General features: G+C 49.1%; 1 protein-coding gene across 5 annotated transcripts in view; it reads right to left on the reverse strand.

The window, feature by feature from the left end:
* Window positions 1-9,678: 9,678 nt before the first annotated feature.
* The window catches only part of FOXP4 (forkhead box P4), a 101,062-nt gene continuing 86,859 nt past the window's right edge, over window positions 9,679-23,881 (reverse strand). For 4 of the 5 annotated variants that reach the window (XM_074936262.1, XM_074936261.1, XM_074936260.1 and 1 more), the window contains 4 exons: window positions 23,688-23,809; window positions 22,394-22,460; window positions 21,057-21,217; window positions 9,679-20,389 (listed from right to left, as the gene is read on the reverse strand). In XM_074936262.1, coding sequence (XP_074792363.1) covers window positions 20,245-20,389; window positions 21,057-21,217; window positions 22,394-22,460; window positions 23,688-23,809 — 495 coding nt within the window. In that variant the 3' untranslated portion in view covers window positions 9,679-20,244. The remainder of the gene's footprint in view (window positions 20,390-21,056; window positions 21,218-22,393; window positions 22,461-23,687; window positions 23,810-23,881) is intronic. The other variant, XR_012635994.1, reaches the window with a different exon arrangement.

Genomic DNA, 23,881 nt, shown 5'->3' on the forward strand with positions numbered 1-23,881 from the left:
TGTGAAAGAAAATTTGCAATCTGGGGTGAGTAATGTTAGACACCTACATCCATACTTGGATGCCTAAGTAAGCAGTGAGATTTTCCAGGGATCTGTCTTCACTGCAGAATTAACTTGGGGTGACCAGCATCCAGATCTTAGCCTGCCACACTGCACAGTCCGGCCTGAGTTACTTTGTCCTCCCTGATACTATGCTCCGCAGTGTGTGTTGCTAGGATTTCTGGAGGCACATCGCGTGGTCCTTTGTGCTGTAGTAAGCTGAGCCGGTTTAGGATTCTTTCCCAGTGAATTGTGGGAGAAACTCTCTGTCCTTCTGAGTACTTGAGTGATTTAGCCTTCATCCTGGGTGGGTTACAAGCCCGACTGAGAGATCACTTGGCATGGTAGGTCTATAGTCCCAGCCGGGCCAGCTAGCTGGGGTAGAAAACACCACTTAACTCAGGTCAGAGGGTTGTGTGTGTGGATCAGAAGGGGGCTCAGGATAATACCTAAGTAAGATCTGAGTTAAGTCTGCAGTGAAGACAGATCCCACAAAAATGCATCAATTAATCGTACTGAAGCCAGTGGAAGCTGCAGGTGCTCACACCTCTGAAAACTAGGCCCCTTATTTAGGAGGCCTACTTTATAGACACACGTTTGCAAATTTTGGCATAAGTGACTTGCCTAAGTCCACACAAGAAATCTATGGCAGAGCTCAATTAAGCACAGCTCTCCCAGGGCCCAGCAGTGAGTTAGTCACAAGACTGTCCTTCCCTTCTATTTCAGGGTGGCATTTTGCACCTTATCATCCTGGAATATTTCCTCCTCTGGACCACATCCTCAGCTGGTATAAATCAGTGTCACTCCATCAAAGTCAATGCATGAGTCAAGATTTACACTAGCTGAGAATCTGACCCTTCCATTTGTCACAAGAATTTAGCAACAGGACTTGACTTTTCATTTTACAGGATGTTTTGCAACATGCTCTAAATCTAACCAGAGGCAAATTCTTCTCCGTTTAAAAAGAGAGAGAGAGAAAAAACAAAATCCAAACCAGGCCATCTGAGAAACCGCACTGCAGCAAAGTGGTTAACCTCCCATGAATGGTGCCATACATTTCAGTCTATGTCTCAATACAGAGAGGAGTTGTAATTGGCTGAGTCGTGTTTGAGTAGGGCCAGTGCCATAACTGATCTGTCTACGTAATTACCGTTCTTTGCGTGCACACAAACTCTCTAAACAAAATTACACTCTCAAATCATTCTGTTCGGGGCAGGATGGGGCGAGGGGTGGAGGGAATGTGGTTGCAAGGTTTTGAGTGAATGACCCCACTGTTTTATATTTTCAGTGAAAATATTTTGATGGATCACGAGTTATTTCTGTAAATAGTTTTTTTAAAAGGAAATAGACAAAAAAAATTTTAAAAAAATCCTCCTTCAGAAATTGAAAAATTACTTTGCCCCGACTGGCTTTGTGCGGAGTCTTCATCGTTAGAGAGGAAAGACAGAGCCATACGGAATGATGGCAGAGCACGGTGCCTGGTGACATAGGAACATCTCACAGTTCCTCAGTTTCTCCCAGCACGAGTCATTGTGGGGAAAATGGTGCAGATGATTAGCAGTGGGAGGAGCTCTCAAGCTGGAATCACTGTAGAGAATATTATTCAATGTTATTATTTGTATTATAATAGGGCCTCCATTGGGGTAGGTACTGTATAGACACATGGTAAGAGACATCCCCATCCCAAGGAACTTACAGTCTAAATAAACAAGACAGATGGGTGAGGAAAAGAAAGAATATTTCCTTTTACAGATGGGAAACTGAGGCACAGAGAAAGTAAGTGTGGAGAAAGTAAATTATTTACTCCTTCTCATAACACAAGAACCAGGGATCACCAAATGAAATTACCAGGTTTAAAACAAACAAAAGGACGTATTTCTTCACACAACACACAGTCAGTCTGTGGAACTCTTTGCCAGGGGATGTTGCGAAGGCCAAGGCTATAACAGGGTTCAAAACAGAACTAGATAAGTTCATGGAGGATAGGTCCATCAATGGCTATTAGCCAGGATGGGCAGGGATGGTGTCCCTAGCCTCTGTTTGCCAGAAGCTGGGAATGGGCAACAGGGGATGGATCATTGATGATTCCCTGTTCTGTTCATTCCCTCTGGGGCACCTGGCATTGGCTACAGTCGGAAGACAGGACACTGGGCTGGATGGACCTTTGGTCTGACCCAGTCTGGCCGTTCTTATGCGTAAAGTCAATCCGCAAACCTGTGGCAGAACTGAACCCAGTCGTCTTGACTGATACGTTACTAATACTGATACTCAGACCCTCAGCGGTTCTGGAGCCAAATTAGTGATCAACATTACCCAAAACAGTCACAGTAATGCGAATTCATTGCTTTATTTACTCTCTCTCCCTAATTATCCTCACAGCAACGTGACTGATCAAATATTCTACAATTGGTTAATAACAGACGAAAAGCATCCTGATTGGTTAATCATTAAATCACTCAGTGTTTTAATATCATGTGCTGCAAAGAGCCGCAGGAGACACATTAAAGAGCCACTTGCGATTCCCGAGCCTCAGTCTGAGTATCCCTGCTCTAGTGTATTAACCACACTAGTGTCAATACTTAAAGTATTGACACTGTCCAAGTACTCCAGTCCCAATTTCTCTCAACTAGGTGTCCCTGTGGAAAAACGGTGCAGGCAGCCAACTGCATGGGGGAACGCTTTCCTACTGCAGCCCTGGCCTATACCAGCAGGAGGCACTGTATGGAACTGGTTGCATGGGAATTCTGGGCTACGTCACTCCTAGCCAGAATCACCATTGGTGATGGGCTGTATTAAACTGCATATGGATTTTCAATGGTTTTTACACTCCCCACAGAGTGTGTGTGTGTGTGTGTGTGTGTGAGACAAACTTCAGAGAAATGTGACACACACACACACAAAATAAAAACCAAAACACTCGACAATTTGGCTTCAAAATTTAGACATGTCTTGTGTTTTCAAAGTGGAAAAAAAAATTGACGGAGCCCATTTTCCCTGAAAACAGACACACCGTTGCAACGAGATATGGAAGCGATCAAGTTCACAACACTTGGACTTCCATTGCAATTACTTTTGCCCACGTCTACTGCAGACCAGAGTATGAGTCCTGGTTTTGGGCGGAAGCTCACATCTGCTCCAGTCCCCACCTGTACCAGCAGGAGTGAACAGAGAATCAAGAACTGATATAAGAAGACTGAATGTGAAGATCTCTCACAGCTGACCCAGTCCCAGCCTCTTCCAGCAGGAGGCGCTGTAGAGAATCAGAAATTGGTGTAAGAAGACTGAACGTGAAGAGCGCTCACGGCTATTCCAGACCCAGCCTCTTCCAGCAGGAGATTCTGTAAAGACTCAGAATTGGTATAAGAGGAGTGGGTATATGGGCAGCTATCAGCTACTCTATGCCCAGCTTCAACCAGCTGTAGAGAATTAGTAGCTGACAGAGAATCATTGGCTGTGTGGAGCTCACAGTTACTCTCCGGCCTGTTTCCCAGTTCAGAAAATGGAGATTATTAGACCCTGCTACAAATGAAATTGAAGGATCAAAGCAAAACCCAGTTAGGTTCGGGACATAACAGCGTGAGGCCTGTCAGGTGCTTTCTTCATGCTCAGTGATCATGCAAATCTCCTCTGTAAACACTCATGAAGAGCCTTGCCTTCAGCTTCAGAGCCACCATTGCCATGTCCATATCCCTGAGGGCTGGCTGAACCAAACACTGCCTCATGACCCAACCTCCCCTGCCCACCCCCAGCCTCCACCTCGGCTGCCCAGTGCACCACTTCATCTGCTCTGTCCCCCCGCTCCCCCACAACTGGCATCTAGGAGCCTGGGACATAGTCTGAGCGCTGCATGTTTGCATCACAGATGAGAAACCCACAGGTTCTCCCAGTTCCGGGCTTTGTGCATCACAAGGGAGCTGCGAGAGAGTGGTTAATTCTATAGGTTTCTAATGAGTTTTTTGGTTATGATTATTCTGTGGGAGAGCGGGTAGCAGGCAGTGGTGGTAAATTAAAGAATTTATACACATTCTTTTTTCCATTTTTAAACAAAGGGCTCATGAAGAGATTATTCTCTCCCCTGATCCTCCCAATTTTACCAGCAATAGCCCTAACCATACAGTCTTTACTAAGGTGGAAAGAAACCTGGTTTTGCAGGCCAAATTTTGCCTCTTGGCTTCACCGGTGTAAATCCAGACTAAGGGATTTCCATGGAAATCAGTGGGGATGGTCTGGCCTGCCATAGTGCAGTTGAAAGCAGAATTTGGTCTAAATGCAAGATTCCAAGAATCCATCCTTTCTCCATTTTGCACAAAGTGACATTAATGTTCAGTTTAGTTTGCCACCCGGAGACCCGCATCCACAGTAAACCCAGCCTTGCATGCAAATAGCTAGACACAGCAAGCACATACCCTCCTCACTCTATGCACATACCTCGTGTGCTTATCCACAAGTCCTTGCCGACTGTGAAATCCCCATCCTTGGCATACCGAGACCCCCAACTCTAGGTGCAAGAAAAATAGTTCCATCCCTCCACAGAAATAACATGGGCCAGATCTGCAGATCGCATAAGTTGGCACAGCCTATATCAACCCTCTGCCAAGCAAAAGCAAAAATTTCAGGGCCTTGCAGTTCTGCTTGCCAGTGGAGGAGAAATTGGAGCACAGAATCTGGGTATATTCTTAGCATAGTTTACTTTATGTTTTACTATATACATCAGTCCTTGTATAGAGGTGGTCATGAAGGGCACACAAGCAATCCCCGCTTTCTGAAATTTTGGCCCAGCCATTGCCCATTTCCCAGGCCCTAAGAATTGACTCTAGTTAGCGAGATTAAGCCAGAGAACAAACCCTCTTGCTGTTTGCAACAGCTCCTCTGCAAGAAACTACATCACAAAACTAGCAACAATACAGTAGGTCTTCAAAGACTGTACACTGCTTGCAGGCTGAGAAAAAGAAATTTGTCAGACCTTGTGCGCCATCTGGTGCCTCGTATCATAACAGCCTTACTGAGATCAACGCTGCTTCTCTGATTTACATCAGCCAAGGACTGGTCCTGTGTGTATCCGCCATCTCACGCCCCATAACAGCCCAGCCAGAGCGGGAGAGAGGGAAAGCTTCAGAACTATCCCCCATGTGACACCCTAAAGTTAACTGGCTTCACCCTGATATATCTACAGATCAGAGGTAAATGCTTTTGCTCTGATATGGTCATTGAAGTCCTTTGACATCCATTTAAAAAGGTGTTTCTAGATGAAATCTTGGACCAAAGTACTGCTTTCCTTTACAGATAAGCTCACTGCAACAATCAAGCCCAACCCAGACCCTCCCCTGGTCTTTGTTCAGTGCCTCTTGTTGCAATACTGGTAGACCAATTGCAACACTCAGAGTGACAAAGGAGGCCAATAAATCAATAGAGAGCTGGAATGAGTGACCCTTTGACTGTAAATGAACTCCAAGTGAGAAATGATGCTTGCCCCAAAAGCAGGGAGCTCATCTGAAGCAGGAAGTATCTCGGGTGGGAATCTGCACTCATTTGTTACCACAGGCATAAGCTGTTAATTGAGCGATGATCGGCAGTGCCACGTGCTAGGAGAATGAGACTGGGGTCATGACAAACAGAAGGGTGAATTCGCTGGCTCAGATGAAATAAGAACCGACTTCTCTATTTTGTGCTCTGAGCCAAAGTCTAACTTTTCTTTCTTGGGGTCAAAAAGCAATAATCCTATTTGCCCTTCCTCCCCAAGTGCTGCTCAGTCACTAAAACTCAGCCACCATTGGGGTGCAGGGCAGCCCCTGAATAACAGGCTGGATAAAAATGGTGGGAGTGGGAGGGAGGGGGAAGAGATTTTGGTTAAGGGAACAGGGGCAAACCCTGTATTTGTACATACGGTTTGGGGTTATCACAGGCAGTCAACACTGGCCCAGCTCTGCTCCCATGGAAGTCAATGGTTCAAACTTCCACTGGTTTCAACGGGAGCAGAATTACAGCCATACTGAGTGTTTCTGAAAGTCCATCCCAAGGGGCAGAGAGTATTTGAACATCCACGCAGGCAGAACCTTGGTCTTTCACGACGCGGTGATCAAATGAGATCTTGAAGTCCGAAGGGCATCTAAGATAGAGAGAGGGGAGCTGGGGGCCTCCTGCTGCCATTTTGCCAGAACCTGGTTTCATTCTGGCCCAGGTGCTGGGAGGGAGGTTGTACACCAGTCTCCTTCTTGAGCCAGACACTGGTTTAGCAATCAGACAAAAAGAGCTTTCACGTCTCAGGAAAAGGTTTACGGTTTGACAGTTAAAAAGCTCTTTCTCCAAGGGTTAAATCAATCCAAGCCGTACATTTCCCACAACAACTGACAGTCTGTATGGAGCGAAGAGCCCCCCCTTCGCCATGCGCATGATCTGAATGGTACACGTGGAGGCGGGACCCAATGCGAGGCTGGGCTGAGTCTAAATTGTTTAACAGGTCTGTGGCCACATAGGACACTTGTTTAGAAAAGCTTGTGTGTGTTTGAACTGAGGGATCCAGGGTGAACAGGTCTAGTAATGGCACCTGAAATACTGCGTTCAGTTCCAGGCACCAACAGGAAGATATTGGCGAGAGTTCAAAGAGCACTAAAAACAACCATTGGGCTGACGGGGTGGATTTAGGAGGAAGGATTTAAAGAGCTGAATAGACACAGCTTGGCTAAAGGTCAACTGAATGGGGAAGGAGTCAGAACAGTTTCCTAATAGTGGACAGGTCTAAACACTGACGGGAAATTGTTATCTTGGTGCAAGCGGTGGGGTGTAAGCACAGCTCATTGGACAAAATTCAGAAAAGGAAACAGTTCCACGTTAGGCAAAAGTTCCCAAGAGTGAGTTGTTCAGCTGTGGGACGGGCTCCCCCCGGGGAAGTGGTGGAAGCCCCCTTGCTTAAAACTTTTCCATTTGCACGCAGGGTTTCAAAGAGCTCAGCTTGTTCAGTGCTGGGTGCTTTTGGAATTCTAACCCTTGCTTCACAGCCTCAGTGGGAGTTGAGCTCTTTTGAAAATCCATCCCTGCTTGTCGGTGCTGAGCCACTGGAAATTTGGCCCCTAGATTGAACAGATCACTAAGAAAAATGCACTGTAGGGAACAATTCCACATGAGCAGAGGCATGAAGTAACTGGTCTGATCTTTTCCAGCTCTGTCTTCTGGGATCCCGTCTTTAAAAAGTAGAGGGGCGGGGGGGCGTGAACCAAACTTTTCCAAACTCTGATAAAGTTTTGAGTCAAGTTTAAGGGTGAACTGTAGGTTGGTTTGGGTTCGTTCTTAGCTTATCTGAACCCCGGACACCCCCACAAAAACAAAAAGAGTTTATTAGAAATGTTATTCCGTTTCCAGAAGTGCCCCACCATTGATGAAGATGCTTTCATAGCAGGGCTGCTTTAAAAAAAAAAAAAAAAAAAGGCAGAAAAAAATTCCTGCCATTTTGTCATCAAACCTCTGAAATTTTTGGAATTGGGTGCCCAACTCTCATTAACTTCTAATAGGGGTTAGGAGCCCAAGTGCTAGGGGAAAACGCCCCCTAAACGGTTTTCTGGTGTGTTGGGAGGAGAAGTGAGAAGGGTCCCCTCCCTCGTTTTATATTGTTATGCTTTTCCCATGGCTGTTGGTAGATCAGTGAAGTGACGCTGCTCCTTTAAGAATAGGGTTATTTTGGCGTTCAGGCACGACAGGCAGGTTGCCCGGTAACAAACATACACTGCGGATTCAAAGCTGGAGGTTTAAAATGATTTTTACAATCAAATTTCAGCATGCTCGTCAGCGTAGCATGAGCACCTTCCAGTGGCATCTTGAGCAAGGCGACTAACAGCTGTCACCTTCGGTCGCTCATCCCCTCCTGTTTAAGGTTTTAAAAACCACACACACACACACAAACCTAGCGCAACATGTGCGTCGAGAAAGCAAGGTCAAAGACACGCACCTTGCACTGACAGTGGGAGGTTTGTAATGGGCCTTCGACCCAAATCCTCAAAGGTATTTAGGCTCCCAACTGCCACTGATATTAATGGCCCAAGTATCTTTGGGGATCTGGGGCGTAGTTCCTTGGGGGAAGTTTATTGTGGTAGTCTTGGGCCACCTTTCCTCTGCAACGCAAAGTCTGCTCAGCTACAGTGGTGACAATCATCGCTGTCAATGGCTTAAAGGATACGTTCTGACCTCCTCCTCCCTTACCGTTTTTAAAGACGGAGTGGATTTTGATTCATTGAATGAAACAAGTGGGATTCATTTTTTCTCCTCCATCCCTGCTCGTCAGGTGTCATGGGAAATAAGGGCTGGGTGGCTAAGCCCAACAGCATCCTCTGCTAGGGGGCCATGGAGCAAGGCTGGGATTGGCAAGAGCCCGGCTGCGGAGATTGGCAGGTACTTCATGCTGTGTGGGGACTCCAGCCGATACCCCTGTGGGCAATTCCAATCTCTCACCCCTCTGTCTGTTGTACCTACCTGTTGTTTCTCATCTCATACTTGGGATGGAAGCTGTTTGGGGCATGGCCAGTCTCTTTGTTATACGTTTGTACACCTGGCACAGCGGGATCCTGGTCTCTAGGTGCTACTGTAATACAATATATATCAGGAGGAACTTTAACTGGGAGATGTGTAGGACCCTACCAAATTCATGGCCATGACAAAAACGCCACAGACTGTGAAATCTGGTCTTCCCCCATGAAATCTGATCTTTTGTGCGCTTTTATCCTATACTATCCAGATTTCACAGGGGAGACCAGCATCTCTCAAATTGGGGTTTCTGGCCCAAAAGGGAGTTGGAAGGGGGTCACAAGGTTATTTTAGTGTGTGTGTGTGTGGGGGGGGGTGTCCCAGTATTGCCACTCTTACTTCTGCGCTGCCTACAGAGCTGGGTGGCTGGAGACTGATGGCTGTTGGCTGGGTGCCCAGCTCTGAAGACAGCAGAACAGAATTAAGCGGAGCAGTTCTGCAAACCCTCCCCCTCCCCAATAACCTCGTGACCCCCCCACCCCCAAACTCCTTTTTGGGTCAGGACCCCGACAACTACAACACCGTGAAATTTCAGATTTAAAGAACTGAAATTATGAAATTTATGATTTTTAAAATCTGATGACTGGGAAATTGACCAAAATGGACTGTGAATTTAGTAGGGCCCTCGCAACAGGCCAAGGAGGAATCGTGCTAGTAAGAGTGGTGGGAGCCCCAAAACTAGTCAGGACATAGTTCTGTTTGTACAGCATCTAGCACAACGAGGTCCTGGGCCATGACTGGGGTTCCCAGGCCTTACAATAATATTAAAAAAAAAAAATCATGATTCCCCACAGCAATGGGCTGGATGATGCAATTGCTCTTTGCCCATTTCGAACCGCTCTGGTTCTGTCATGCAGCTGGACTAGGGACGGGGAATTCTGCTAAAAACACTCACATCTGTCTGGCAATTGTCTGGCACGTGCGCCTTGTCTGGCGTGTTCAACAGCGGAGGCGGCTACCCCTTACGTGTGTTTTTAAAGGCACTGCTCCGAGCATCCAACCCCAAATAGCCCGAAACCCCTGTAAACACCAAGAAGGTAAGAAAGTTCCCCCCTGCCCCACCCCACAAAAAGCAGAGCCAATACATCAGCATAGGTAATTTATTTTATTGCATTTTATAATGCCGTTGTCCATACAGATTACATGCAGCTAGATCTACTGTACAAGGGTTTACCGTCTGCCAAAGCAGACACACGGAAGTTCAGAGTACAAATACACAGCAATGCTATTTCCTTTATACAGCACGGGCATATGGCAGGGATGGGGACAGCGGGAGAGGAAGGAGTCAAGGTTTATGCACATCCGCCCGCCACCTTCCCTGTCCCCTCCCCCATCTCGTATCATCCCACTGACCAACGCCGAGGAGGAGGAAATAATAAAGCTACCGTCACTGCAGGTCTAAATCCACCCCCCCCTCCGCCCCCTGACTTTCCTTCGAACCAAGAGCAAAGAGGAATGCAGGCTTCACGGTCTGAATCGCGGGGAGCTGAGCAGGCAGCTGGAACCGTAGTTTGGGTGAAACTCGGAAAGCAGGGTTGGTTTTCTCCTTATGCAACGCCACCTTTCCCAAAGGCTAGGGATTGTGACCAGGGAGAACAAAGTCCCTTTGCAACTGAGCGTGCTTAGAACAAGGACGTGCAGTGGCCATGGAGGGTACTACAAGTGCAAGCTGAGGTCAGGTCAGGTCAAGTCAGCAGACCCATGCTCCCTCCTCCATCCACCCACTGAGACCCACAAGCCACATCAGGGCCTGGCTTCATGGCTTGTGCAGAATGGCTAAGCTGACACTGATTAGAAGTCACTAGTCATTGGTTTTTGGGTGTTCCCGCCACCTGAGATTCAGCGAGGGGTTTGGAAGACTATTGCCGGGGTTGCGCAAAGATCAGAGAGGCAGAGCTCTGACTGTTGTGGAGGGGGAAATGGGGAAGGATGACAGGACAACTGGCTAATGGTTCTTCTGTTACAAGTTCGGCAGAAATTCTAAAAGGGTTGGGGGAAGGGCTGAGCTGCCAGTCCCCTTTGGCCAGCCCAGGTTTCTCACGTGTAAAGGCAGAGGGTGACCCCATTTCTGCTAAGTGTGACCAACCCCTGCAGATCTAACCATGCCTTGGGGTGTTCCAAATCTCAACGCCCAGCGGAGGTCCCTATTTTGCAGATGGTGCCTACGTTTACAACAAACTGAACCCTTGATCCGAGTATCCTGGAACTTTGGGGTCAGTCAGAATCCAAGGGGCAAAATCCCACAGCTGGGTCCCAGCTCTTATTTTTTAAAAGCTTCCAAGAACATAAAACATTTAAAAAAAAAGGTGACACTGGATATTTATGTAAACAAAAGACCTTTGGTTGAATTAAACTTCAGCTGTCTCTGTCCTCCCTTCCACCTCCTCTAATTCCCAGTAAACAATGACTGGCAATGGTTAGACCAGGGAGCCCAGTTCCTTTCTTGCACTGGTTGCTCTGCCCCCTCACCACTCTACCACTACAAGCTAGTCACACAAAAAACCCAACAAAAAATAAAACCCAAGACAACATGGAAAAATGGAATAATCTCCAAGCAAAACCAATGAGAGATACCAGAAGAGCGCCCTAATTTACAGAAAGGGGTTCTAAACTTTCTGGGCTCTTCCCTGCCCAGAATAATGCCATTAGAAAAAAGGAACCAACAACAGAAAAAACTCATGGTAGTAAGTTTAAAACCAGTATATATATCTCTCAATATATACAGACACACACACTTCTGCCACACCTTGCGTTTGGTCCTTTAACCCTCCCACCCCTGCATTGACTGTGTTTTGAGGTAACGGACATCGAACTTTAAAAATTCAATGGGTGAAAAGAAACCACCCCCACTTAAGTACTGTACGTCGTTTGGGTGAAACGCAAGAGAAGGTTTGTGTGGTATTTATTGTACCTTAATTATACACAACTCTGGGAAAAGGCTAGGCCAGGCAATGAGGGGTAAGAGAATGAAATAAAATTACCCCTGAGTATCAAACTGGACACATTTAATGTGACACAAACACTTAATGCTGCTTGAACGATTGGGGCAAACGAAAAACAGGAGAGCTTGGAGCTGTAGGATATTCCAAACCTGCACAGAGTTTAAAAAACCCTTTATATTTATATATATTTATATATAATTTATATAGTGCTCTTCTGAGCCAGATCATGGCATAACAACATACAAGGACACACACTATGGTTGACGAGCAGAGAAAAAAGCAGCACAAGCCAGTTGCTTTTTGGTAACAGTACTTGTGTGCATCCTGCGGGCAGCTGCATATGTGTGTTTTGCATACAGTGTTTTTTTATTTGTTTGTTTTTAAGTAACATCATCAAACTACTAAAGTAATAATAATGAAATTGAACTTTTTTGGCTTATCTAGAATGAGGTGGCAACATGCCACGGGCCTACCAACTTTCAGGATCAGGCTAATGCTTTGGCAAGGCTGTAACACAAGGACAGTGCCAGGAGATAGACAATGGTGATCTCGGAGAGGAAATTACAGCTTTGGTACCCATTGTGTCGCAGATATATTGGACAGGGTGTGTCCGTGTTCTGTGCACACATCTTTGGGTGGGTGTTTATTCCCAAGAATACAGGATCACATTTTGCCCCATTTCTATAGCTTGATATGGGTCTGCTAAGGAGGAGTGTTGTCCAACCCCAAAGTAATTTCTGCTACAGCCTTGTCTACGCTGAAAAAAAAACCAACCACATTTTATTAGAGCTAACATGAGATTAAGCCCACAGGGTTGTCACTCACGCTGGTATAACTGTGCAGACTTTACTGAAGTTACTCTGGATTTACACCACTGTAACTAATTTCAGCATCTGCAATGTAGACAAAAAGACGTTGGGCCACATCATCAGATGGCGTACATCCGCATAGGTCCACTGACTCTTTGCCTACCTGAGCGCTAAGTCATGTTAGTTAACATGTTCTAACATGATGCAGTTTCTTGGGGCAGACAAACCATAAGGTGGATGCATCTGTTCTAGGAATTCCCATCTTTGTTGGCACTAGGCATCTCAGTTGGGAAGCCCCTCTTTGTTCAATTCCAGATCCGATTTTCAGGGGCACTGCAGCTCCAACCGGCTCCAGATAGAGCGTTTTCAGAGTGCTCCATGCCTCGAAAAATCATCATATCCTAAATATCGAGTGGAAACTGGCATGTAGTTTAGTGCCAGCCAGTTTCAGGTGTGCTTTTTTCAAGGGGGGTTTGGAATTTCACTAAACAGAGCCTCAAAACTATTTTCATACAATTATTTTGGGGGAAAAAAGTTCAAAGAGCACGCGAAAGTGAAATGGACCATAAACAGAAAGTAAAAAAGGGAGCAGGCCAGTTTCACCCGCCAAGCTGCATGAAGTGCCAATATCAACATACGAACAGCATCAATGATGAAAAAAGGTACCAGATTTTGAAACTCCCTTTCGAAATTTAATCATTAAAAGGGGGAGGGGAGAAGGGACGGGGACAGACTAATTAGACTCACTGGAATCCATACATGGGAACCTTCTTGACAGCAACTCTTTAAGGAACACGCTCACATTTCGATGAAGGTGGCATGAAAGTCACAACTCTTAGCCAGCAAATGTGCAGCACATGATAGAGACATGGCTTTTAAAAATCCAATTGCAACTTGAGATTCTGAAGCAGGCCACACCTATAGGGAGCTAGGAGACAGGAAATCTCTTCGTCTACAGCTTAATGAACACAAGAGCCTGTTTGGAGGCTAGATCTTGCCACTTGATCTGTACAGGCAAACCCATGAGGTCATGTGAAACCTTGTTAATTTCCTTGTGACACAGAGGCTGGGGCGCAGACCCAGATGCAACATCTGCTCCTTGGAGAAACATCAAAAGTCATGCTTGTTCCAGGGCATCTTTGCTCCGCAGGGATAGTACTGCGTTGGTGACGCATCCAAATGTTACAGGGAGTGACGTGAGACTCAGACAGCGCTATGAGATGAGGCAAGATAACCACATCTCCCCAATGAGCGACTATTTAAAATAAAAGCAAACAAACAAAGGAAAAAGAAAGGAAAGATTGTTCTGCCGGAGCTGGGAAAAAATGCCTCGCGCTCACAGAAACACATCCGCTTTCGGGGTAGGTTTTCCCCAGGTCACACAACGGCCTCTTCTGACTTCTCACAAAGATGTCCCACCATGTGCTGTCCATGCAAGCGGATTTCTCAGGAGAGCCCAAGCAGGGATTTTACACTCTCTCTCTCTCAAACTCACACACACACACACACACACACACACACACAATACCAACTTCTGTCTCTGAGGCAGTTAGAGGATTTTTTTTTTTTTAAACCCTTGATGTGCTGTTTTAAAGCTACGGTCAGTTGCACAGGATGAAGAGCCGCTGTGGCACTGGGCCCGCAGCGGGCTAAGGATCACCCTCGGAAATGAGCATTTGATAGAATGTCTCCGTGGCCTGTCACAATGCTTAGTAGCCTTACTGGGAATACCTGCACGGGTGATATTTCCCAACGCAAACCCCATTAAGGGTCTGATCCTGCTCTTATTAAGGACAGTGGAAGGGTTCCCATTGATGTCAAAAAAAGCAGGATCAGGACCCTAAGAAATGGTTAGATATGGGGTCTGACTTGATGCTGGAGAGAATCCCTATTTAGACTTTCATGGTGGGGCCAGGCAGCCTGGCTTGAGACGCAGCAATGCATGCTGGGACCTGTGGTCTCCAGGTATACCTCTGCATATTGAAAGTGACTGGAGCCTGCTTCCATTTTAGTCACATGAAGGGTCTCATCCAAAGCCTGTTTAAATTAATGGGGCTTTTCCTATTTGCTTCAATGGGCTTTGGATCAGGTCCTACTGCTCCTGACAAGATGTCAATGCGCCCCACTCCGCTGGGCTACGGTCAGGCACTGCTGCTTTAGAGTGCGGCCGTGAGCACAACAAATCCACCTTTGCCCAAACCTTTCCTGACTGGCTTGTGAGGTTAGCGCTATCCCCCAAGGATTGGCATGTTCCCTTAGCCTTTGGTTTAACCCGCTCGAGGTGAACAAACTCAGACAGAGTGGCAGAGGCTTTGGTTTAAACAGAGACAATTCTACTTTGAAAGAGAAAGGACTCCCTCGAGTGGGGATGGTTACAGGTCAAATCCTCACCACCCTGACTGCACAGTACCAAGAGCCACCATATTAATACACCCACGTCTGCACTGGGCCCCGCAGAACCAGCTGTGGGTGCCCAGTGCACACAATGGATATTGTACCAGGCAAAATATTAAATAAAAACGAGAACAAGTAGAGACAGAGGTGACCGTGCCAGGAATATGGTTTCAGCTTGAAAGGACAATAAAACAACCGCGGTGGCAGAGAGAGAAACTCCGGAAGAAAACAGTGCTGAAGTTTAAGCTCCCAAACCTGGTGCGATCGGTTTACAAAGGAACCAACCGGCCAACGCATCCAATGCGGGACACATTCCGAGCGGAACAGCAGCGTGTCTCATGGACCTGGGCTCGCACTGCTCTGAAGTATCTCAAGTACTGACAATGCTCGCCGCATCCTCAAGAGAAGCTACAATGAGCTCTCGGCCAAACTGGCTGCCCAAAGCAAACAGGAATCTCTTCTAGAGAGCAAAGAAAGAGAGAGAAAGGATCCCTAATACTTTGGGGGATACAAAATAAAGGGGAAAAAATAAGCCCTTTTTGAAATAAAAGAAGTGTCCCCAAAAATGAAGCAAAATCCCCAGGGAAAATCTGGATATATGCAGCAAAGGCAACCGCTGAGGGGTTTGGGGTTGAAATGAGGGGGTTACAAAGATCTATAACAGACAAGGGTCAGAGACGTGAGACAATAGCAAGAGATGGCACCCTGGAGACAGATGAAATGGGAGCCATCCCCAAGCCCTTCTAGCACACCCTTTGTTGAGAACACAGAAATACAGCAGCAATGCACAATTCCGGTCTACCTTCATAAAAATGTACACACAGCACCTGTAAACTTTGGTTTAAAACAATAACTTAAAAGTCAGTCATGGAAAGGGAAAAAGCTCTGCGGGCCTCTCTTTTTTGGCTGGCAGATGGGACAGAGCAAAGTGAATGTGTACACACACACAAAAGAAGTTAAAAGGAAAAATTTTGGTTTATGCTTCTGGCCCAGGAAAAAGTCTTTGGTCAACAGTTATGCCAATTGCAAAACAGCCTGTACAGGGAGCTGGGGAGGGATTTAAGAGCGATCTCAAGCTGAAGAGGATAGGCCAGGTGTGTGTGTGGGGGAACCTAGTTAGCTTCTCAAAGGTCCCTATTCCCTAGCTATCTCTGGAATGGAATTGTGCCCGAAGGAATGCAGAGAAGCCTGGGAGGGGAGCTGAGGTTTTATTCTCAGTTTCTACACTTCATCAGCAGGTTGTCTATCAAACATGGTCACCTTTGTATTTTTACAATGAGGGGAGGCCTGGGGATCAAGCTTGCTTCGCATGGCTATTAGTCTGCCTGGAGGGCTCCAAACAAGTAGCTGGAGACTGACTGGTATTAGAAATTCTACTGCTTTCTTCCATTAGCTGCCACCCTTCTGGAACTGCCCCTCCCACTCTTGCCTTTCCCCACAGGTGTGAAGGACTTTTTCTCTGTAAGGCATCTTCTCCCCCTTTACCCCCCAGACAGAACTTTCCAATCTCTCTGCACTTTCAGAGAGACGTGACTGGGAAGCTATGGAATGGGGGGAAACTCGTCTGTTCAGGGGAGACATCTAGTGTGGGCTCTGGGGAATGCCAGCAGCGATTCTGATCTGGGACTGTGGCATTTCTTCCATGAATTCCAGCTGCAAGAATAAAAGACTGGTTTTCACTCCCCCGCCCCAGACTTTGTCTAGACTGGATACATCTCCATTGTAAAGCAGTCAGAACATAGGTTTCTGTGACACAGAATTTAACAGAGAGGGTGAGGAGAAGGGAGATTCTGGTGCGAGGTGGATAATTTTCATAGGTTACTATGGGGAATCCAGCTGCTCGCTGATCTTAAATAGCCATTCACGACTTTGAAAACCTGGGAGCGGGAGTGCAAAGTTGACCAAAAAGCTGGGTTATCTACAGGCTGATGCTCAACAAGTGCTTTTAAAAAGCAGGGGCCAATGGTGTGAAGCGGATAACACGTGGCAGTTAGATAGCACTTTCCCATTTTAGGATCTCCAAGAGCAGCAATAGCAAAGCATGGGGATCCGAGTTCTAAACTCTCGTCTGGTCCCTTGCTCATGGATGGGCAGGGAATACAGTGGGTGGGAATTACTAGTGTCACTCTCCAGTGACCCCGCTGGTCAATACTGGAATCACCCTGACTGGTTCTGGGAAGGGATTCATCCTTTTTGCTTGACTGGATGGTCAGCTGTTGCTCTATTAGGCAGCAGAGAGGGCAGGGAATTCTGGGTCCCAGCTGCTGGTGGAAGGAGACTCTAAAGGGATTTAACAGGAAGGACAGATAGACGGAAGGATTTGTGACACCTAATCTGGAGGCCTCTTCTGGAACGATTCAGTCTGGGCTGTACGGAGGGACCGAGCGCCAACTGCTACCCACCTACCTCAGCAGAAGACAAGGGGCTGGAGTGGGGAATCAGGCTATAGAGAAGGGGTTGTCGTATATTCTTGGGTTACCGCGTGTCCATTTCTGTACATGCTGCCTCGGGTGCTTTGTATTTGAATCACATCATACAAGAGCGGATACTCTGCATGGGGCCCGTCTGGAGGGATCCCAGCTAAAAGCTTGCGAGTGGGTGGAGAAGGGGGGATCCGAAAGCACCAGCTGCCATTAAGGAGCCGGGGGGAGGGGGGAGAGGGAGGTATAGTTATGTCCAACCCATTTCCTTCATGTGATCCTTGTCAATCCCCCAGCATCCTCCCCAGCCCTGACCCCGCTTGCCCCAGGCTGAGGGCACTTCCCTCGTGAACTGTGACTCCATCTTGCATTCTTAAAGGGGAAAGACTGCAAAGCGAGACAAAAACCGAGTTACAGGGAGCACCGAGTTATTTGCCACAAGCCCCTGGAGCAGGGTTGGGTGCGAGAGAGGATTGATTCGACAGAGAAATCACTTTCAATTATACCCTGCTGATTTTTGAAATGGGGATATAAAGAGCGGGCCAGGGTTTTAGCTCCATCCAGACATGCTGGAGTGGGAGAGGTTATTCGCGGGGCAGAGCATGGTGAGGGGAGATTTTGGGCAAGCTTGGATCTGGATCCAAACTGTGAGCAGCTGGGTCCCATGATCACCCAGAATGCATCATTCTGTGATGTCCCTCAATGGCACATGGTATCTGCGACAGGAGAGTGTAGGAGAACCAGCACCGAGAGGAACTTTAGAACACGTTAAAACGTGCGTTGCCATGCCGACTGCCGCTTGCGGCCTGCATCAATAGGAGCCATTGGGTGTCTGGATCTGCACTTAATTCTGCATTCAGCTTGGCTTCTGCAATTTGCCTTTAGGAGATGAAGGGGAGGGGAGGGGAGGGTTGGGTGTGAGGGAGAGAAAGGCTGAGGTGAGGCAAGAACCGGACAGGGGTGCTGTGCTGGCTTTGGTGACAAGCTCCTTTGCTGAGATAAGCTCCTCGGGGTAAATCCACTGGCCTGAAAGAGCTTGGAGAAAGTCCCAGAGGAGAAGCAAGTCTGCTCTGGAGATGCACCAGGAGACTAAACCCTCTCAAAAAACACACCCACCTGCCTCCATCTCCCAACACTCCCCAAACAGGATCCAATCCTATAACCAGACAGTTCAGCTTGCCAAAGTCTCATTGGTGCTGGGGGGTGGGTAGCAACGTCCCATCCGGGAGGCTGGACAGAGGAACCTTTGGAAGTTTGCCGCTTTCTGCAAAGAGAAAAGCCCTTGGGCAGTGTGACGTGAGGTAACAAATACACAAATAACCAACCGACAAAAATCAAGGGGGAGAGAAGGGGTTTGGTGTTTGGATTTTTTTTTCTTTTTTTTTGGCATTAATACCTTCTGTTCACCTGAACTATGGACCTTCTATCCCTAAAAATCTTTTGGTATCTTCCTGTCTTGACAAAAAACAGCTTGTGCCCAGTTCCCATGGCTCTGGGCCCAGGTCTCTGACATGGCGAGGGTGGCGGGACCGCAGGCTGCCCACTGTCCAAGCCAGTGGGCTAACTGGAGCCAAGTGCCTGGGTCCAGCTCGGCTCTGTCTGACCACAGCGGAGGAAGGGCCCCACGGCTACCTTACAGTACGTATTGCTTTAGGATTGTCCCGGTCAGCTCAGGTGGCCGAGCTCCTGATTTGATTCATAGAGCCGAGACAGTCCCCACGCCCGCTCCTTTTGATTCTGCTGTCTTGTCCCGCTCAGCTTCACTAATACGAACCAGCACACGCGACAACCCAAGCCAGGATGGCCCAGGGGACGTCTCTTCCATTCACCGCCCTTTCCTTAAATGCCCTGCCCTTGGGAAGGGAAGAGGGAGGCTTCACAAAGCAGGCACAGACCCTGCTCAGTGTTTCACCCCATGAGAACTTTTCATCGACACAGAATGGGGACGGAAGGGGAGCTGGGAGGAAGAGAAGGAACCAGATACGTTGTTCGGCAGAGAAGGGCTCAAGTCTTTCCCTGAATTCAAACTGGCATTCGGCCCTTGTTTCGATCTCTGATGCCCAGGCCCTGCTGCTGTCCTTCCAACATTTCCACCACACGAGACGGGGCGGGAGAGGTGTCCTTTCTTCATTGTCAAGGGGAACAAAACTCAAGGGCAGAGTATCCACCCCTGCTGTGGAGTGTTTGCGTTTGTCTGGGTAAAGTGGACCGCCACCATGATGCTACCATGCCACTGTAGAGCAGGGCAGAGAGGGAACAGGCGTCGGGAAGGAGGGAGATAAACCCAGGCTGGCTATTCTGTTCTCCAAGTGGTTTAGCATTTGGCAGTAAAACCCGCTCGAGGCAGCAGCGTGATGGGGCTGCGTAAGGTTACGCCAAGCTCAGGCTCCTACGGACACAACCGGTTCTTTTCCTCCATAGCCAGGAAAGGAACCAAGATGGGGACGAGCGGAACTTCCAGGCCAGCCACCGGGTGGATATCTGCAGGTGGCATCTGTGAGGTGAAAAGTTTCTCCTAGTGCAAAGCCCACTGAGGGGGAGAATGACTGGTGGGTTCCTGGCATCACAGATGATTTTTTCCGAAGGGGAGGTGGCGGTGGGGTGGGGGGAACGTTCACGGAGGGGTGTAGCTCGGACGTTGCCTCCGCTGCGCGGAACGTTGCTTGGGGAGAACCTCGCATGGAACAGAGTAGTCCCATCACCACTGGAAAAGCCCAGAGCATGGACCGAGACCCACCAAAATACCGAGAAAACCAATGTGACAGGAGGCGCCTTCCTTTTGCCATGAAGTTGGAAAACGGGGGGAGGGAATAAGGAGAAATTTTCGGACAGAAACAACCTACCATCCTCGTTCACCAATCACTAACCAAAGGGAGAGGGATTGTTTTTTTTTTTGTTTCTCTGCACGTCCCCCATTGTGGGAGTCTGTTAAGAGTCACCGGGACGGGGCTGGGAGGGTCTGGGGGAGGAGGGACGTGCCTTCAGCAACAGGTTGCACCGAAGAAACCCTTTTTGCTTTGTCAGGTTAACGTCGAAGGTCACCTTGAGGAGATGGGAGCCGATGCTTGGTCTCCGCCTGGGGTGGGGGTAGGGGCTAAGTGCTTGCCCCTAGGTGAGGAGGGAGAGCCCTTAAGACAAGTCTTCCACCGGCAGCTCCTCCTCCAGGTCCCTGTCCTCTGGGATCGTCACATTCTGATTGGTGGTAGCCATGAGAGAGATGGGCCTGCTGTCGTCCTCCGTCTCGGCAGGTTCTTCCTTCACGTGGACTTGATGGCTGAAGGGAGACAAGGGGAGCTGAAGCTTAAAGCCTGTGCTGAGGGAGTGAGATGGTTTGGGGGATGAGAGATAGGGCCTGTTTAGCCTCTGGCAGTCACTGCTGTGACCAAAGGCTGTTACCCTCCAACTATTGTTCCATGGCCTGTATGAGATGAGGTGGCAACACCCTAAAACCCCCACAATTGGCACCCTTTGACACGGAGGCTCATCTCCCCCATCCAGAACAGGTGCCCCTCCCAGCTGGGGAAGAGACCCAGGAGCAGAGAGAAGCATGCACTGCCATTGCCCGGGCTGAATGAGCTCTGTGGACGGCCAGAGGCCTTCAGTGTCCAGAGCTGTCAATCCGGCACCGCTCACCAGCCCTACGTTCACTTGAAGTCCCTCAAAGCTCTACGCTAGGATCCTGGCTCTGCTCATGAACTGCAGAAACGGACCCAAAGCAAAACCTTACCCCCGATCCCTCCTGCACGCAGGCATTCCAACACCGAGTTCTGCGGCATGGGCCCCTATCGATCCACTCCCTGCTCCGCCCCGTCCTCTTGGCTTACGGAGTTTCATAAAAGTTTCCGATGTCTCCCCTTCCCCCAGCTTTGCGTTCCCACCTTCCTCCTGTGGAGTCCACGGCTGCGACGGTGGCCGGAAAGCACCCAGGAACCGCCGCTCACCTGTACTGCTGCGGGGAAAGCCGGGGGCTGCTGCTGCCGTTGACTTGTTCCACGGTGCTGCTCACGTCGTCATGGCCGATGTGCAGCATGCCGCTGGTGGAGCTGGTGTTGATCATGGTGGGGCTGTTCAGGAGGGGGAAGTTGCTCTCTGCCAGGGCTGCCTGTAACAGAGGGACAGAGAGCAGGTGAATCATAGAATATCAGGGTTGGAAGGGACCTCAGGAGGTCATCTAGTCCAACCCCCTGCTCAAAGCAGGACCAATCCCCCAATTTTTGCCCCAGATCCCTACATGGCCCCCTCAAGGATTGAACTCACAACCCTGGGTTTAGCAGGCCAATGCTCGAACCCCTGAGCTATCCCTCCCCTCTGACAGCAGCACCGTACGACAGCGGCACAGCAGGGCTGGCCAACGACACACGAGTTTGGGCGCCGTGTGGAGAACAGCTAGACGAAGGCTACGTAGAAGCTGGCTATGCCATGCCCCACCTTGGCTGCCATCCATTAACAGCTGCTCCCCAACCTACCACGGGCCCAGGAAAGGGAGAGCAAGACTCCGAGGGGCCAATGTCTCTGCGATGGGCAGGACGCTGGGGAGGCTAGGACGCCCAGCTTATTGGTAGCCAAGGAATAGGGAATCACTCGGGTTAGCGCACCTGGATCATCCAAGAGCAACCAATCGGGGGGCTCCTGTGTTATGGATCACGGGAGGTAGGGCTCTCAAATGATTGGTATTAAAGAACAACGTGTTCAAAGGGGTTCGCGTTCGGGGGCTGAAGGGTTACGGGATGACTGGTGTCAGTGATCCAATAGTGCAGGGTTCTCAAATATCGTTGCACGGCAAACACTTTCTGACAACAAAAATTGCTACACAACCCCGGGGGGCGGGGGGAGAAGAGGGTAGCAAAGCTGAAGCCCCCAGATGGGGGGGCCTGTAACCTGAGCTCTGCCACCAAGAGCTGAAGCCCAAGGGCTCGGGCTTCGGCTCTGGGCAGTGGGGCTCAGGCTTCAGTCACAGGTGGTGGGGCTCAAGCTTCAATCCTGGGCCCCAGGAAATCTAACACCAGCCCTGGCGACTGCGTTAAAATGGGGTCCGGACCCACAGTTTGAGAACCACTGCAATAGGGCAAGGTGTTAATAAACCCAGCTTAGTGGGGTGCATTTGATAGCTGCACTCCACAGTTTTCTCTTGCTGAGCAAAGTTGTGGGGCTTGTGCAGCGTGTCTCTCCTGGTTTGGTTTGGGCCATTGTACCACAGAAAAGCTCTGGCAAGGAGGAGAGGGTCTGGCAGGAGCAGAGGACAAGCCCAAGCTGACTGGTATCAGTGGAGGGGCCTTACCTGGTAGCTGGCATTAAGTGCTCCGTAACTGAGTCCTGAAATCATGTTTTTGACTAAAGTCGGACTCCTGCAAATGAGAAACAAAAAGAAGCATCTCTTAGCTCCTGGCCCAGGGAACGGCACGGTCAGAGATGGGGCTCCACTGCGGAGGGCAAAGCAATAGCAGACTCCTGGCACTTCAACTTCCCCATGGTGCTGCCCTGCCCACGAGCCAGCCTGGACACATGCCCTGCTGCCAGCAGAGGGAGGCAGGTAAGGAATGAAGGATGGCCATTAGACATCTCACAATTTTACCATCTCTCCCTTGATCCACGCTGGGCTTGATCCATCCGAGCAAGCCCGGATCCGCTTGTGGCTTGTTCCTGCCACCGACAATTTTCGGATAAGGAAAGGGAGTTGGCCATCATTTTAAAGGACAGTCTTGCAGGCCTATACCCAGTCAATAACAGCATTTCCTTTACATTTTTGTCTCCTTCCCTCCCTCGTAGGTTTCTGTCTTTTTCCTCCCTTTGTTTGTCAGTTTCTTTCCACCCCATTTCTTTATCTCTATCGCTCTTTTCCACCCCTTAATTCTCTTCCCCCCTTCTCCTCGTTTCTTTGTCTTGTTCTCTTCCCCTCGGTCTCTGCTTCTCTCCCCTCAGCCCTCCAGGAGGCTGCCAGAGGCAGAAGGAGATTAGCAGTCAAGCCCATGCCTCTGTCAGCAGCTCTTCCCTGACGGTGCCGGCAACAATGCCTTCACGCGGCTGGGGATTCCCTGCACGCTGCGCGGGTATGCACCCCGATGGGCTTGCACGGGTCAGCGTGGCTAAGCCCATGTACAAGCTGATGAATGCTCAAGTCGCACATTGGCAAGCGTGAGCACTGTGCATACATGCCCGGCTGTGAACGCACGAGGGGCTGAGCATGCTTGTGAGCAGTGCATAGGGTTTAGCTTCAGAAGCTGGGTGCATGCATGGGAAAGAGGCACGTTCAAGGAAGTGCCAGGGTGGGTCAGTACCAAAGCCTGGGTCTGAAGATCCCCGAGCTGTGGGGGTTTCTGATCCAGACTTGGCAGTTCAGGCCCCATCTCAGGGGTTAGCAGGCTAAGGGGTGGATCACTGAAAGAGCACATGGCAGGTGAGGCTTGTCGCGGTGGAAATCCTGGGGCGGCACGCTGCAATGATTCCTGTGTGATTGCATTCGTCTGCCACGCCTCCTCGCTAGTGCCCTGGAGGCAAGCTAGGATCCTGCCTTCGCAGCTGAGCTCCCCACAGAGGAGGTTCTCAGGGGCAGGCGGGCAAGAAGAAAAACCCACCCCGTCATCTTTGGTGGCCTTCGCTTTTGGTACTCGACTTCGTCTACCGTCCAGACGGCTCCCTTGACGTTCTCCACTCGCACAAAGCACTTGTGCAGGCTCAGATTGTGGCGCACGGCGTTCTGCAGAGGGGACAGAAGGGAGAATCAAAGTGGATGGAAGATACGCAGCAGACACCTCCCTGCCACCCACAG

This window comes from Natator depressus, chromosome 21 (genome assembly GCF_965152275.1).
Source record: "Natator depressus isolate rNatDep1 chromosome 21, rNatDep2.hap1, whole genome shotgun sequence".
In the NCBI taxonomy this organism is placed as follows: Eukaryota; Metazoa; Chordata; order Testudines; family Cheloniidae; genus Natator; species Natator depressus.